The sequence below is a fragment of the Onychomys torridus genome, chromosome 4, assembly GCF_903995425.1.
Source record: "Onychomys torridus chromosome 4, mOncTor1.1, whole genome shotgun sequence".
Taxonomy (NCBI): domain Eukaryota; kingdom Metazoa; phylum Chordata; class Mammalia; order Rodentia; family Cricetidae; genus Onychomys; species Onychomys torridus.
In genome coordinates this window covers 87,168,752-87,183,933 of record NC_050446.1, presented here as the reverse complement: position 1 = coordinate 87,183,933, position 15,182 = coordinate 87,168,752, and the positions used below count along the sequence as shown (strand labels likewise).

General features: G+C 38.8%; 1 protein-coding gene across 1 annotated transcript in view; it reads left to right on the top strand.

The window, feature by feature from the left end:
* Ryr3 (ryanodine receptor 3) overlaps positions 1–15,182 on the top strand; it is a 521,956-nt gene that overhangs the window by 262,810 nt on the left and 243,964 nt on the right. Inside the window, 4 exon segments of the mRNA XM_036183838.1 lie at positions 2,007–2,128; positions 11,312–11,480; positions 13,387–13,522; positions 13,955–14,050. Of these exon segments, the coding sequence (XP_036039731.1) occupies positions 2,007–2,128; positions 11,312–11,480; positions 13,387–13,522; positions 13,955–14,050 (523 nt within the window).

Genomic DNA, 15,182 nt, shown 5'->3' with positions numbered 1-15,182 from the left:
TGAGACTGAGCCTCTAAGGGACTCTGTCCACATAGAAAGATGTTAGACTGCATTGTTGAGATTTGTGTATCTTTTCCTGCCCATAGACCCATCTAACTGCTAGAATATATATACAAATTTGGGGGAGATCTCTTCTATATGATATTCTAGCACTTGGCCATTGAAAGGCAAATGATGCTATATTTCATAAAAGCAGGTTAAGTTTTCCCTCTAAAATGTGCAGACCTGTGTGAAATGAATAAAACCCAGGAATGACAACCACAATAAAGAAATTGACAAACAGTCGCTCATGTTAAAAGGAGTGGCCCCTATGCATTCTGAGTACCTCCATGAAGATTATGATCTAAGGACTTGAATTATGATCAATAGGTACTTAATAACAGTATAACCAGTGTTCTCAGTCCTTGTTACTTTATGGTTTGTCTGTCCAGTTTGCATATTATCTGAACAAGCAAAACCCTAAGAAGATTGGTCTTTGGGGACCAGAAAACCAGGAGCAACACAAAGTGCACATAGTAGGAGTATATTGCTAAATTTCACATTGTTAATCGACACCAGAAAGGTCTGGAAAACTAATACTGCCTAAAAGCTGGGAAGTCCAATGGTTAGGTATCCTATGCAATGCTTTATCTTCATTATGCGTAGGGGATGAAAAGTATCTTTTTAAGGAGAACACAAACTTTTCCAAGCCTGTATCCTACTTCTTGAGTAAATTCATTATATTAGGCTTTGGCCAAAAGAAGAAAAATATAAGAAAGAGATTTTCACATGGAAAGAAAAATAAGCTTTAATTTTAAAAATCCTGACATATAGGCCGGGCAGTGGTGAAACACTCTTTTAATCCCAGTACTCAGGAGGCAGAGCAAGGCGGATCTTTGTGAGTTCAAGGTCAACCTGGTCTATAGAGCAAGATCCAGGAAAGGCACAAAGCTACACAGAGAAACCCTGTCTCAAAACAAACAAACAAACAAACAAAAAATCCTGACATTCAGACTGAATTCCAGGACCCTATGTGATCCCTCATTTCCACAAGATGTTGCCATGCTCAGGAATTTAGATCAGGATTGGACCTTAACTTGAAACAGGGTCACACCTTCCCACATACCACCTGCACATACTTGAACCATGTGAAGAGGACAAGGTAACAAGCTCAAAAAGTTGCTAGCTTTGCCCAAGATGTATCATGATGTCCTTGGTGATCAGTAAGTCTGAATGGTTTCTTGATGACTGGCCAAAGATCAGTAATTATTGCCCATATAGTGAACATCCCTTGAGTACCTTTTACTTTCTAGGAGTCATTTTGATTGATATGTAAATCACCTAAACCCTCAAACAGCCCTTCAAGATAAACATAAGTTTGTGAATGGTGACCTGGAAGCAGAGAGGTTCAGTAAGTTACCTGGAGTCACTCAGCTGGCAAATGGCCAAACAGAACTGGGAGGAAAAAATGGCACCTGATATGAGAGACCATGCTCTGAAATCAGCCCCATAAGAAACACACTCCCACTTAATCCATTTTCCCTGGCCCATCTGCTAGTTAACTAACTTGACCTTCAGTAGAGAAAGCCAGACCTGATCCCAGGAGAGAGTTTTGCTTTGAATTGTTCTTGCCCAGTTTACATATGGAGGAGAATGGTCTAAACAAAGGAACTTTCCCCATCTTCAAGGGTAAGCCTGTGTTCATTTTAAAGAGAAAAAAAATCCATATAAATGTATGTATGTTTTCTCCCTTCAAATTGGCCATCCAGGCCCAGGAAATGTATTGCAGCTCATACCATGGTGGCACATAAAATTTCATTCTCATCAAACCACCAGGTTGTGGGAATAATTCACATGTCAGTAATGGGGCATATGGGCAACATAACTTTGTTAATGTCCCGTTTTCAAAATGGACTCAGGGGAGCTTGGCTAGGGAAAAGAATAATAAGAAAACACCACAGAGAATGTGGGTGTCCCAGCTGTGGAGTAATGTGTAACCTGGACTTGTTCCCGTGCCCTGTGGGTAGGTCATACTCCATCAGGAAGGCCACATGGATGACGGATTAACACTGCAGAGGTGCCAGCAGGAGGAGTCCCAAGCTGCTCGAATCATCAGGAACACAACAGCCTTATTCAGCCAGTTTGTCAGGTACTTTGGCCCCCTTCCCTTTCTCTTCCAAACCCGCCTACCCATCTCCTTTTGCTACGAGGAATGTTTGGGGAAAGACATTAATCACCATTAAAATTTTGTTGCCAGAGAGAGATTAGGACAGAATTTAATCTGCCACATAGATAACCTACCAGCTTCACTCATTACTCAATGTTTCTAAGGCCACACTGGTTGCTTGGGTTAATGAATAATTAACGATTAATTAGTGCAAAGAATAGCTAAAGTCTTTGCAAAATGAAAAACAAAGTGAAAAAAAAAAGTGCTTTTTATCCTTTTGTGTTCACAGACTACAGAGAGGCAAAGGGATAGAAAGAAACCCACCCAAGCCCTTCTAACTATTTAGAAAGGGTTTCTGTATCACTCAAAATTGTTGTATTTGCTGTGGAAGCTTTGATTTACCCAAATATGGCTTGGCTGTAGCTGGTTGGATGGTAAACCCTTCAGCCTCATCATGTTGCCAAAACAGAATGCAGGATTCTTTTAATTAATTAGTGTGAGGAACTGGTCTTTCTGGAGTCAATACAGTGATCCAAGCCTTTCTTCTCTTGTAAGAAAATCTCTTTAAAACCAAGGGGGCTTTTATGGCTGGGGGTCATCACAAAATAAAGAACTGTATGAAAGGGGCACAGCACTAGGAAGGTGGAGAACCAATGGCCTAGGTGATGCCTGCCTGTGTGTTCTAAAGTTCAAGAAATTGTTCCCCTGGAGTAGACTTCTTAACCTTGGCTAAGTGTTAGATTCACTGAGGCAACATTTAACACTATAATTTCCAGGCTGTGTCTCAATTCAACTTCCTCAAAAGTCTAGAGGTGAGATCCAAGAGCCAGAAGTTAACAGGGCCCAGCCTGTAATCCCTGTATTAATGGCTATGGTAGGAGGATTTTGAATTCCAGGCTAGTCTGGGCTATATAAAAGCTGCTATCTCAACAGTAATGACAAAAGCCAAATGTCAGTACTTCATTGAAGCCTCTGTCATGATTCTAACATTCAATAACAACTAAGAATCATTTCAGCAAATTTCCTTCATCTATATGGTCAAAAATAGCTTATTAATGTCACTGTACCTAAGATATGCCCTGCAAAGGGGAAGAATAAGGAATGAATGATATTTCATTTTATGAATGATAACATCTAGATCACTTTATATAAGTCCATTTTTCAATCATTCCATTTGCTAGAATTTAATCAGAGAGAAAACTGCATAAGAACATATTGTTCATGTGATCCTGACTAGCATCCAGTCCATAACTCTTGAGGTGGATGCTTTTCTTGTCTGTCCTCCAGGTCTCCCCGGGTTTGGTGTTAAACTTTCTTTGATGTCAACAGCTTCAACTTCACATGCAAAACTTAACTCTGAGTGAATCAAAGATCTAAATATGAGAACTAAAACTATAAAACAGTTTTAGGACATAGGCATAAATTTTCACAACTTTGGATTAGAATATGATACCAAGGCAAAAGCAACAAAGGAAAAAGTAAATAAATTGGACTTTGTTGAAATTTGTAAATGATTTCACTGCAAAGGATGCAATAAAGTAAGCAGAGACAATTCACGTAAAGGAAGAAAATGTTCATAAGTCATATATGCGATAAGGGGTTTGTACCTAGGAGAAAGAACAGGAACTTTCAGTGATCAAGTTAAAACAACTGATTAAAATAGTTAAAGGATCTGAATAGAAATGTCTTAAAAAGAATATACACAAATGACCAGTGAACGCATTAAAAGATAAAAGATAGTTCGGTAACTATCAAGAAAATGACAGCACAGATCACAGCAAAATACCTGTCAGTACCCACCAAGATAAAACATGTTAAATAGGAAATGTAGGATGAAACTAGAATCTTCACTGCTGGTGGTAATGTAAAACATAGGAGCCACTTTGGACAACAGTCTAGAAATGTCTTTGTAGGTTAAATATAAGAGTTACTATAGGACCCATCAATTCAACTCCTAGATATATGCACAATAAAAATGAAAACATATGAGCAATAATGTCCATAAGTACTCAGAGCAGTGCTATTTATAATAGCTCCAATACAGAAACAATCCAAATGTTCATCAGTTTGCAAACAGATACATAAAATGTGTCATATCGATAAAATAGAATAAGGAACTACCAATGCATATCATCACATAGTACATTGCTTTTTCCTTTTGTTCACCTAGGTATGATCAAAAGCATGTTAAGTGAAAAAAGCCACCCACTGTGTAGTCTCATTATAGGAACTTAATGGGCAAATCTGTAGACCCAGGAAGGAGATGAATGGTTAATGATAGCTAGAGGATAAATGGTTGGGGGTGGGGAAGACAGCTAATGAAAGAGTTCTGAAATGGTTTACGATTTGCATAACTTTGAAGATGCTAAACATCATTAAGCCACTGAATTCTATCCTTTAAATGTGTGCTTGTGTGAGATGTGAATTAATATTTCAATAAAACTGTTATTACATGGTTAATGATGGTTACAAGCCTGACAATGGGAAAATTATTTTTAAACAGCTTATTGAGGCAGAGTTTATATATAATAAAATTCACTCTCATCAGTATATAATTCAGTGAGTATTTCCATTTCCCTATAGTCTCTAATGCCCACTGAAGTTTGGTCCAGCTGCCACTCACAGCCCTGTTTTATCTCGACTTAAAACATTAAATGGATTAAATAAGATATATTATCTTTTGAGTCTGCCTTTTTCATTCAGTATTGTATTTTTTGTGGTTCATTCATATTGTCTTTTTGAATCTGATGAACAGTATCTGCATTCTTATATGTATATGTATGTATTAAGTATATGCATGTGTACATAGACTTACCTATAGAGAAATGAATACACATTTTATTTTAATCAGTAGAACCATGAATTATTTCCACTTTATCATTTTATAAGTAATGCTTCTAGAGATATTAATGTAGAAGTTTTTAGACGTGTGTGTGTGTGTGTGTGTGTGTGTGTGTGTGTGTGTGATATATGTCATGTGTATGCAGATAGACACTTCTGTATATTCTCCTGTGAATTCCAGAAGTCAATGTCAAGTGTCTTCTTCCATTGCTCCCCTCCTTACTTTTGGTGACAGAATCTCTCACCGAACATGGAACTTGCTAATTGGCTAGACTGACTTGTCTCTGCTCCCACCACCCAGTGTTTGCCAGCACTCACGATGATGACTGGTTTTTGCATAGGTCCTGGGAATCCAAATTCAAGTCGTCTTTCTTGTAAGGCAAGCACTTTACTCACAGAGTTGTCTCCCCAGTTCCCACTTTAAACTGTTTCCAGATGTTCCTCTCAGTGGCTTTGCACGAATTTCTACTGGTGTGCAGCCACCCCACTCACCATCATAGCACACTGAATCCTTGTGCCAGTTTAACAGTCACCCCATTCTCCTTTCAATGTCTGTGTATTTCACTTTTCTACGTCTTCATATAAATGAAATTACATCATCTTAGCCCTTCTGTGCATGGTTTATTTTACATAGCAAAAGTTTGATCCATTTATCAGAATTCCATTCCCTTTCAAAGATGATAAGCATTCTATTGAATGCATATACCATATTTTGTTTGGCCCTTCATCCATCAATTGAAATTTGAATATATTCTCATTCATATTCTTTCTCTCTCTCTCTCTCTCTCTCTCTCTCTCTCAGGGCCTTGCACATGCCAGGCAACAGCTCTACCATCTGAGCTGTATCGTCAGACCTGCTTATTTACCCAGAGATAGCATCTTTATGTCTTGCCCAGGATGACCTTGATCTCCTGATCCTCCTAACTCAGCCTCCATAGTGCTGAAATTTCAGGCACACACTGAGATGTGGGACATGTTTAACTCTGAAGAAACTAAAAAGAACTGTTCCCCAAAGGGGTATATATCACTTTAGTCCCCTCATAAATGAATGAAGTTCCATTTTCCCTACATCCTTGCCTATATTTACTGTTATCTGATGTTTTGATTGTAGCCATTATGTAGGTGAAGTGGAATAGTATGGATTTGCATTTCCAGAATGAATAATGGTATCAAAACATCTTTTCATGTATTTTTTGGCCATTCATACATCTTCTTTGATGCAGTGTAATCAAATGTGTGCCTCTTAAAAACTAAGTCATTTGTCTTCTAATTGAGATTTCTAAGTTCAGTGAGCCTGCTAGTACAAGTCATTTACCAAATTTATGATTTACAAGTATTATATCCTAATCTGGTTTTTCTTCTCATTTTCTTTTTAATTTTTTAAATTTTTAATTTATTTTATGGCTCTGAGTGTTTTTCCTGCATGTATATCTGTGCACCACATATATGCCTGGTACCTGTGGATGCCAAAAAAGGACACTGAATCTTTTGGGACTGGAGTTACAGATAGTTGTGAGCTGTTATGTTAGTGCTGAGAATCAAACCTGGGTACTCTGGAAGAGCAGCCAGTGCTCTTAACCATTGAGCCATCTTAATAGTGGCTGGGGAGGTGGTTCAGTGAATAAGGTGCTTGCTATACAAGCATGAGGACCTAAATTCACATCCCTAGCAGCCATGTAAAATCTGGGTGTGGCAGTGAACATCTGTAACCTTAGCAATGTAGTGTGGAGAGAGGGTGCAGAGACTGAAGGATCCTGAGGGCTCACTGGTCAGCCAGTCTAACCTAAAGAGTGAACTTCAGGTTCTATAAAAGGCTCTGTCTTAGAAAATGAGGTGAAAAGTGATTGAGAAAAAAATGTCAGCCTCTTGACTCCACACATTATACTCAAGTGGATTCATTCACACCCACACACAAACACACATATATACCACACAAGAAAGAAGAAAGAAAAAGAGCAGAAAAAACCTGGCCCTAGTGATATGCCTGTAATCCCAACATTCAGGAGGCTGAACCAGGAAGACCAGGAGTTTAAGGCCAGCCTTGGCTACACAGTGAGGTGTAAAGAATGTCAGATTGCTCCATACAATTTGCTTGAAAGACTGCCTTTCCCCATCAAATGGCCTTGGCACTTTTGTTAAAAGTCACATGAGCATAATCACAGGTGGTAAACTCATAATATCATCCCTGGGGAGGTAGAGATGCTCAGAGTCCCCAGGCAGACCCACCTAATTAGCAAGCTCCAGTGAGAGACCCTATCTTAAATTCTTAAATGAGGTGGATCATTCCTGAGGTATAATAGCCAAGGCTGGCCTCTGGCTGCTGCATTCACTTGCACATGCAATCATGTGTACACCCCCCCCACACACACACACACACACATACACAGAGAAGTCAAATGACCACAAATTCAAGAGTTTACTATTGATCTCTTAGTTGTTTCATTGACCCACATACCTATTAATATTTTAAAATACTGCCTGGGTTAGTTCAAACTTGTTGAAATCATGTAGCATGGGTCCTTCAATTTTGAAATACATCTAAAGCCATTCTGCTTTCTTGTGTGAATTTTAGGGTGATTTTGTCAATTTCTGTAAAAATAAATAAATACATAAATTTTATAGAGCCCTGCTGGGATAGTTTTAGAAACTGCATTTAATCTGTAGATTAGGTTTGGAAGGCTTGTTGCTTTAGTAACGTTCAGTAGTTACACAAACAGGGAAGAAATTGAGGTTGTCAATGTATGTATAGTCTTGGAGTTCTTTGGTGCGACTCATTCCTATGTGTTTGTGTCTTTTTAGTACTATTGTATGTGAAATGTGTATTTTAAATTTCAGTTCAGTTTATTTTTATAGATACATCATTATTAAAATATTAATCATGTATCCAGAAATGTCTTTGAAATTGTTTTTTTAATTCTAGGGGCTTTGCTTCACTGTAGAATTTAACAGTTTTCTCCATAAAAGATCAGGGAATGAATGAAGAGAGCATTTTCTTCTTTTCTAGTAGGAATGCTCTTTATCCCCCCCCCCTTCTCCTCCTGCTTGTCCTGGTTAGAACATCCAGTACAGTGTGTAATGATGACACTGTGAACAGATATTCTTGTTTTAGTTCTAATCTTAGGAGGAAAATGTCGAGGTGTTCCCCTGCCCTATTAAGCTCAGTGTTTTCTGTAGTGTTTTTGAAAATGCCCTTTATCAAGCCATCTGTTTCTATAAATTCACTATGACCTTTTTATTAATAAGATTTATTACTTGCAGTGACTGAGGATAAGGTATTGACATTTCTAACTGCTACAGGATTTTGTCTTCTGACTGGAGACTGTATGTTTTTCTTTGTATGTTCTGATCCTTGTTGTCCAGTGTTTGCTTTTCTGATATGTACATTGACTTGAGAAGTTGACTCTTTTGAAATTATAAATTATCTTGTCTTCTCTATAAGTGCCTTTTTACTTGACTTTGTAGAGTCTCTCAGTATCACACATGCAAAGTATAGCACAGGTTAAACTTCTTCACTCCCATGCCGTCACTTCATCAGTGACTTTGACTCTTCAATCTCCTGGAGATTGCATCTTCAAATCAAGTCCGGCAATTGTTCTTTTTATCAGTGTGATTAATGCAGTTATGTTTAATTATATTTATAATTGTCATTTTACTGTTTTTGTTCCATCTTTTACTACCTTCATTGGGGTTAAATATGTATTTCCAGAATACTGTTTAGTTTTGGAAAAAATTTTATTTTTGTTGTTAGTGAGTTTCCTTTTCTTAATAATATCAATGTGTATTTAACTTGAAACAACCTATTTCAAATTCACACTAACTTACATAAAGCAACCTTATTCAAATATTGCTCTACTCTCTTCCTCCTCCTTTACGGTAACATTGCCATGGTGATGTCTCCATCTGTTAAAAACATAGCAGTACAGTTTTGTAAAGATTGTTTTATACAATGGTTTGTTGAATCAATTAGCAGACCAAAACAGAACATCATATTTAAATACTTCTTTCGTTATGCCTTCTCTCCTTTCTCCCTGTTTCTCTGTGTGGTCTCTACCTACTGTTTGGAGTTGTTAACTTCCTAAGGACTTCATTTAGCATTTCTTGTCTAACATTCACTGATGGGTCTATGTTTGGCTGCAAAATGCATTTGAAATTCAGACAGTTTACAGTTCAATCTTGGAGTTTATTTTATATGAGGCCTTACATTCACCCAGATATGAATGGATGGCATGGATCCTAACCAGTTCTTACCCTTGGTCTGCCCTACCCTATCGAAAGTCTTTGCCCTAAAGCTGACTGAAAAGTATCCCTAAGCTAAAAGACAGTAGACTCCCACTGTTCTTACAGAAGTTTGTTTATAAAAACAAACAAAGAAACAAAAACACCACTTTCCAGTTTGCTATGCATAGGATATCTTCTTTAATTTTGCCAGTCTAGTTATTATAAATAGACTAGATATTATAACTGTAATTCTTGCTTGATAATTGTCTTGTTATCTATAATTTTACTATGTGAAAGTTAAAACCTTCCTTTTTGAAAAAGAAGAAAAGGGGAAGTACTGTGGGATGTTCTGTATGTCAAATGTGTTGCTCTGATTGGTTAATAAATAAAATACTGATTGGCCAGTAGCCAAGCAGGAAATATAGGCGGGACAAGTAGAGAAGAGAATTCTGGGAAGTGGAAGGCTGAGGCGGAGAGACACTGCCAGCTGCCGCCATGACAAGGGAGATGTAAGGTACTGGTAAGCCTCCAGCCACATGGCAAAGTATAGATTAATAGAAATAGGTTAATTAAAGATAGAAGAAGTATATAACAAGAAGCCTGCCACGTAAGCAATATAAGTCTCTGTGTGTTTACTTTGTTGGGTCTGAGTAGCTGTGGGACTGGTGGGTGAGAGAGATTTGTCCTGACTATGAGCAAGGCAGGACTAGAAATACTCAAGTTACAAATTTTATATATATATATATATATATATATATATATATATATATTTATATAGCTAGCCAGTTTTCATAATCCTAAATTTTATTTAATTCTGTCAAGTTTTTGTATACAGTGTGTTTACTGAGCTCCCTTCTTCCACTCTTCTAGATTCTTCCCCCTCAATGGCTCTTGTTTCTCCCGTCAACACAGGATCTTTTAGAATAAAGAACGACTAATGACAAATCTACGCAGCAGAAGTGACAACTTTGCAATAGTTAGGAAATGAAAAGTAATTTGGAAACAGATTCTTGTCTTTCATCTCCTCTGAGAAGGCAACAGTATGCTGGAGCCTTCTAAGAAGGCAAATCTAGATTATGGAATAGGAGCAGAGCAAGAGAAAGCTGTAAAGAAAGGAAGTTAAAATTCCATTGTGTTTTTTCTTCACCCTCTGTACAGTTGCTAAGAACTGTGCAGGAGGACAAATGAGCAAAGTGCTAGAGACTCCCACAAATATGCACAACGTGAAGATATTGACAGTAGCCCTTTAAGTTTGGGATTAAGAAGGAATGGAAGCCAAGAGGAGTAGACAATGAAGCTAAGAGGGATGATGTTGAGAGCCTAGAAATGGAGGTATGGGCAAAGGAGGAATCCAGGGGTAAAAGGATCCAAAGGTGAAAAACAGACACAGAGAGCAAAGATGGCATTAATACTTAGATGACAGAATGCAGGTATGTGTACACATGCAAATACAAAACCATATACAGATACATCAGAAGACACTTGGAGAGAGGAAGTACATGAGGGAGAGAGAGAAGACAAGATGGTGTAGGTGGAGAGACGCCCCCAACCTCCTCCAGCCTTGTGTTTAATATATTCTAAGAAGGTATCACAGATTGAAAGAACAGTATTGTAGGAGGTTAATACCTTTGTTATTTTTTGCAAGTGTGTTTATTTAAAGAGAAAGTGTGACAGACAGACAGGGGTGAATGGAAGGGAACCATCTGCTGCAGATAGAGACTGACATCCTAATAATCCCAGTTGACATTCCCTCTTTAGATTACATAGAAATCATCATTAGACACTCAGTGAAGACCTGTTTGATGCTGAGTGCTGAGCATAACAATGTACAGGATAAATTGTAAGTTTCTTGAAAGCAAATGTGCCAAAAGGAATCATGTTCCCTTGTTTATGACATAGTTTTAAATGGATACAAATATTGTCTCCCACTGCTGTGTTGCTGGGTACACTTCATCTTGTCATCTTATGGTTGTTGGTGTAATGACTACCCCAGCAAGTATGTCACTGGGCCCAGTATGGGTGTGAAAGGAATAAGGACCCAGTAGACCTTAGTCGGTGCCCTGCTGGTACCTGATGCCTGAGCAGTATCTTCTTATGTTTTCTTAGCGGAAACAATCGCACAGCTGCCCCTGTCACCTTGCCAATAGAAGAGGTCCTGCAGACTCTACAGGACTTGATTGCCTACTTCCAGCTGCCAGAGGAGGAGATGCAACATGAAGACAAACAGAATAAGCTTCGTTCTCTCAAAAACAGACAGAATCTTTTCAAGGAGGAGGTAAGTCAAGAGATACTGATTGGTTGGTTGGTTGGTTGGTTGGTTGGTTGGTTGGTTGGTTGGTTGGTTCTCTTTGCATTTGTAGCTGAAATATACCTATAGCTTCAGCTTAGCTCTGTCTATATGCATACACATATTTGGGAGCAGACTCAAGAATAAGAAGCTTCAGCCGGGCGGTGGTGGCACACGCCTTTCATTCCAGCACTCAGGAGGCAGAGCCAGGAGGATCTCTGTGAGTTCAAGGCCAACCTGGGCTACAGAGTGAGTTCCAGGAAAGGCACAGGCACAAAACTACACAGAGAAACCCTGTCTCGAAAAACCAAAAGAAGAAGAAGAAGAAGAAGAAGAAGAAGAAGAAGAAGAAGAAGAAGAAGAAGAAGAAGAAGAAGAAGAAGCAGCAGCTGGGGGGAAAAAAAGAGGATTTACTGGGGATTGATATTCCCTGAAACCACCAGTGGTATATTAGTGATGGCTGGCCCATTCAGACTGTTTAGGAGTTGATGCTTCATTGCGTATTTGTATCAAAATCCACAAACAATAATCAGCTTGTTATAGCATGTCATTGGTTGTGATCCAAAAATTTGGGATATATCAGAATTACCTAGGAAACCAGTTTTTTAAAAACGCAAATGCTTATATTCCATCACAACAGAAGTATCTGGGAAGCAGGTTTGAAGGATACAGATGATGATGTATCTGTTATTAGACAGTAGACATCTGAGTCACTAGAGTAGGGACTGATTGTGAAGAAAACATTAGATGGCAGTGTGGTGTCTTGAGACTCAACCTATTCTGGCCCCATTCCTGCCTTCAGGTGACCTTAGATAAGTCATAGTCTTCTCTGAACTTGGGCATGAGGATCTGGGGCTACTCAACTATGTGGTGGACTTCTCCTTCTGCCTGCAGATTCACCCCCAAGTTATTGATATGGGATGTATAACAATCACTGTCCAGTCTTCAGATCTTAGCAGAGTAGGAATTGGAGGTCCACTGACTGTGCTTTTAGACTGTTGAAAGGACATTCACCATCCTCCCTCCTACACATTACTAATAACTAGGCACAGAGCTTCTTGTGGGGTGCCGTCATCTTTTAAGAATGCTGGAAAGGTAGTTGAAAATGCTCTTTAGGCTTCTTGTCTCTACACCCCACCTAGGGTTAAAGAAAGTGAACATTGCTGTCTCGTGCAAATGAGTGAACTTCTCTTTTTATTGAAAATAGATTTTTTTTTTGTTCATACAATATATTCATAGTTACCCCTCCCCAAGCTCCTCCCAGATCCTTCCCACACACCCCACCCAAATCCACGTCCTCTTTCTCACTCTCATTAGAAAATAAAAAATCCACTAAAAAAAAAAAAAGAAAAACAGAATAGGACAAAATAAACACACACACACACTAAAAAAAAATACAAGAAACACACACAGCTGCAGAGACACACAGACTCACAGGCACCAAAATCCCATAAAAACACAAAATCAGAAACCATAATATGAATGAGATTTCTCAAATTTGAGGCTTAGGAGGGAAGTAGGTGCTACCCCCAGAGCAGTTTCTGCCTGGGTCAGAATCACTGCCCATCAAACTGAAGGGAAGTGTGTGTGGGTTTCATTCACATGGTCTTCCTTGCTGTGTCCTTGGACTGAGTTAAGCACAGCACATGGGGACAAACCTGTCACAAGAGACTGCTGACTCACTCCACAAATGGATGTTATTTAGGTCTACAAGGCACTAAAAAAAAAGTGTATTTTGTTTTTAAGAAGACAAAGCTCTGCTGGCACTGTGAAAATCTGTTGCCATATAAGTACCATCAGTTTTAGGAGGTGATAGGCATAGGAGGGAAATGAACTGAGATCCACAGTGCCTTTTTTTGTCAAGAATGCTGATCTCTTCCTCAACTCTCCTCAGGGAATGCTGGCCCTGGTGTTGAACTGCATTGATCGCTTAAATATCTACAATAGTGTAGCACACTTTGCAGGGATTGTAAGGGAAGAGAGTGGCATGGCCTGGAAAGAAATCCTGAACCTGCTGTACAAATTGCTAGGTGAGTATACTTGCAGCGCCTCCCCCCAGGGGATATGTGAAAAGCTGTATGGGTTATTGACTTGAAACTTAGAAGTCCTTGGAGGCCATGTGTTAAATGTTCTATTCTAACCTGATGAATTGTTGTTAACTGGTAGCTTATGTACTTTCCAAATTAGAGCTAGAAGTTGTCAGCTGTGGTAGCCAAATGTGTATGCCAGGATATGTAGCCAGTGTACGTAGCAGAAATGCATGTGAGAGAGAGAGAGTGAGTGATAGATTTTAATTCCCCTAAATGTAGAAATGGGATGTATCAAAGGGCCAGACAGGGTAAGATGGTCATTCAGGACCTTTTCAGAGCTAAGCTTATGAATCACTCAAGAGCTTTCCCAGTTCTTACCCCATCACTATGGCCTTTAACCTACATGATCGATATTTTCTCCCTCGGTTTCAGCTGCTCTCATTCGTGGAAACAGAAACAATTGTGCTCAATTCTCCAATAACCTTGATTGGTTAATTAGTAAATTGGACAGACTAGAATCTTCCTCAGGTAAGAATTAAAAACAACAACAACAAAAAATTTAACTGCAGAAGAATAATTTTTGCCCCTTTTGTAGAAATAAAAACAGAATTGACTCATTTCCATCTGGTGGCCAATAGTCCTCAATTCAGCAACAGCAAGAGAAGGAATGCTCAATGCTTCCTAACAAGACTATGCCTGTATTTAATGGACTCTGAGTTGGATTTCTATAATCCTTCCTCTTTTACCTAACATTTCATTCTGTGCCTTTGCCTTTACTCCATGGTGCTTCCCACACCCCCATCCTCCTGCTCCACTGTTCTCTGGATACTTAAAATGAATCCCCCTTTCCATGTCAACTTAGCAGAATTAAAAGATGACCTTTAATTTAAGAATAAATAATCCTCACCAACCCACCCCCAATGGTCATTTGTATCACATCTATGGCCCTTCCTGATGACTCTCAGAGAATTGAGCATCATGGTCATTATCGGTAAGTAACCACTCACAAGGCTGAACAGTTCACTTCTGAGATGAGTGCACATGGCAGATGTGTGCACCCTATGCGAAGCTGCAGTGTTTTGATGCTTTTCTTACAGGCTAGAGGTGGCAGGTGCTTGAGGAAACCAGCCAAGGAATGGTCCCCCAAGGACCTCTGTCCTGCTCACATCATTTTAAGCTTCTCTTCTCTCTGGTGCCTTCTTTTGTTAGTAAAATTATATTTCTGGGCACGTTAAGAACACCTTGATTGTGTAAAACCATATTAAGGAATTTTTAAAAATAAAACCTGTGAAGCTCTTGGCTAGCTACTTCTCTTGGATTCTCATTGTGAGGTTAACCTTGTATGTGCCATGATACAGTAATATTAGTTTACCTTAGAGCTTCAAACTGCACATAGAAACCCATCCGCTGTGCCAATGAGGTCAAATAGTCTGTTTCTCAGGCTCATACTTTATTGGCTATATTAGGACATCAAAAATAACCTCTTAGTTCTGTTCTTAGAAAAACACTTACTCTGAGGATAAAGTCAGAATAGTTTTAAGTTGTGTTCATGATCTTTGTAATCTATAGGTAAAGTGGGCAACCGCTTACAAAGCTGTATTTAAATGAAGTACTGTTTGGTTTGGTCAATTTAAGGGTCCCAATTTTCAACTGCTTTCCT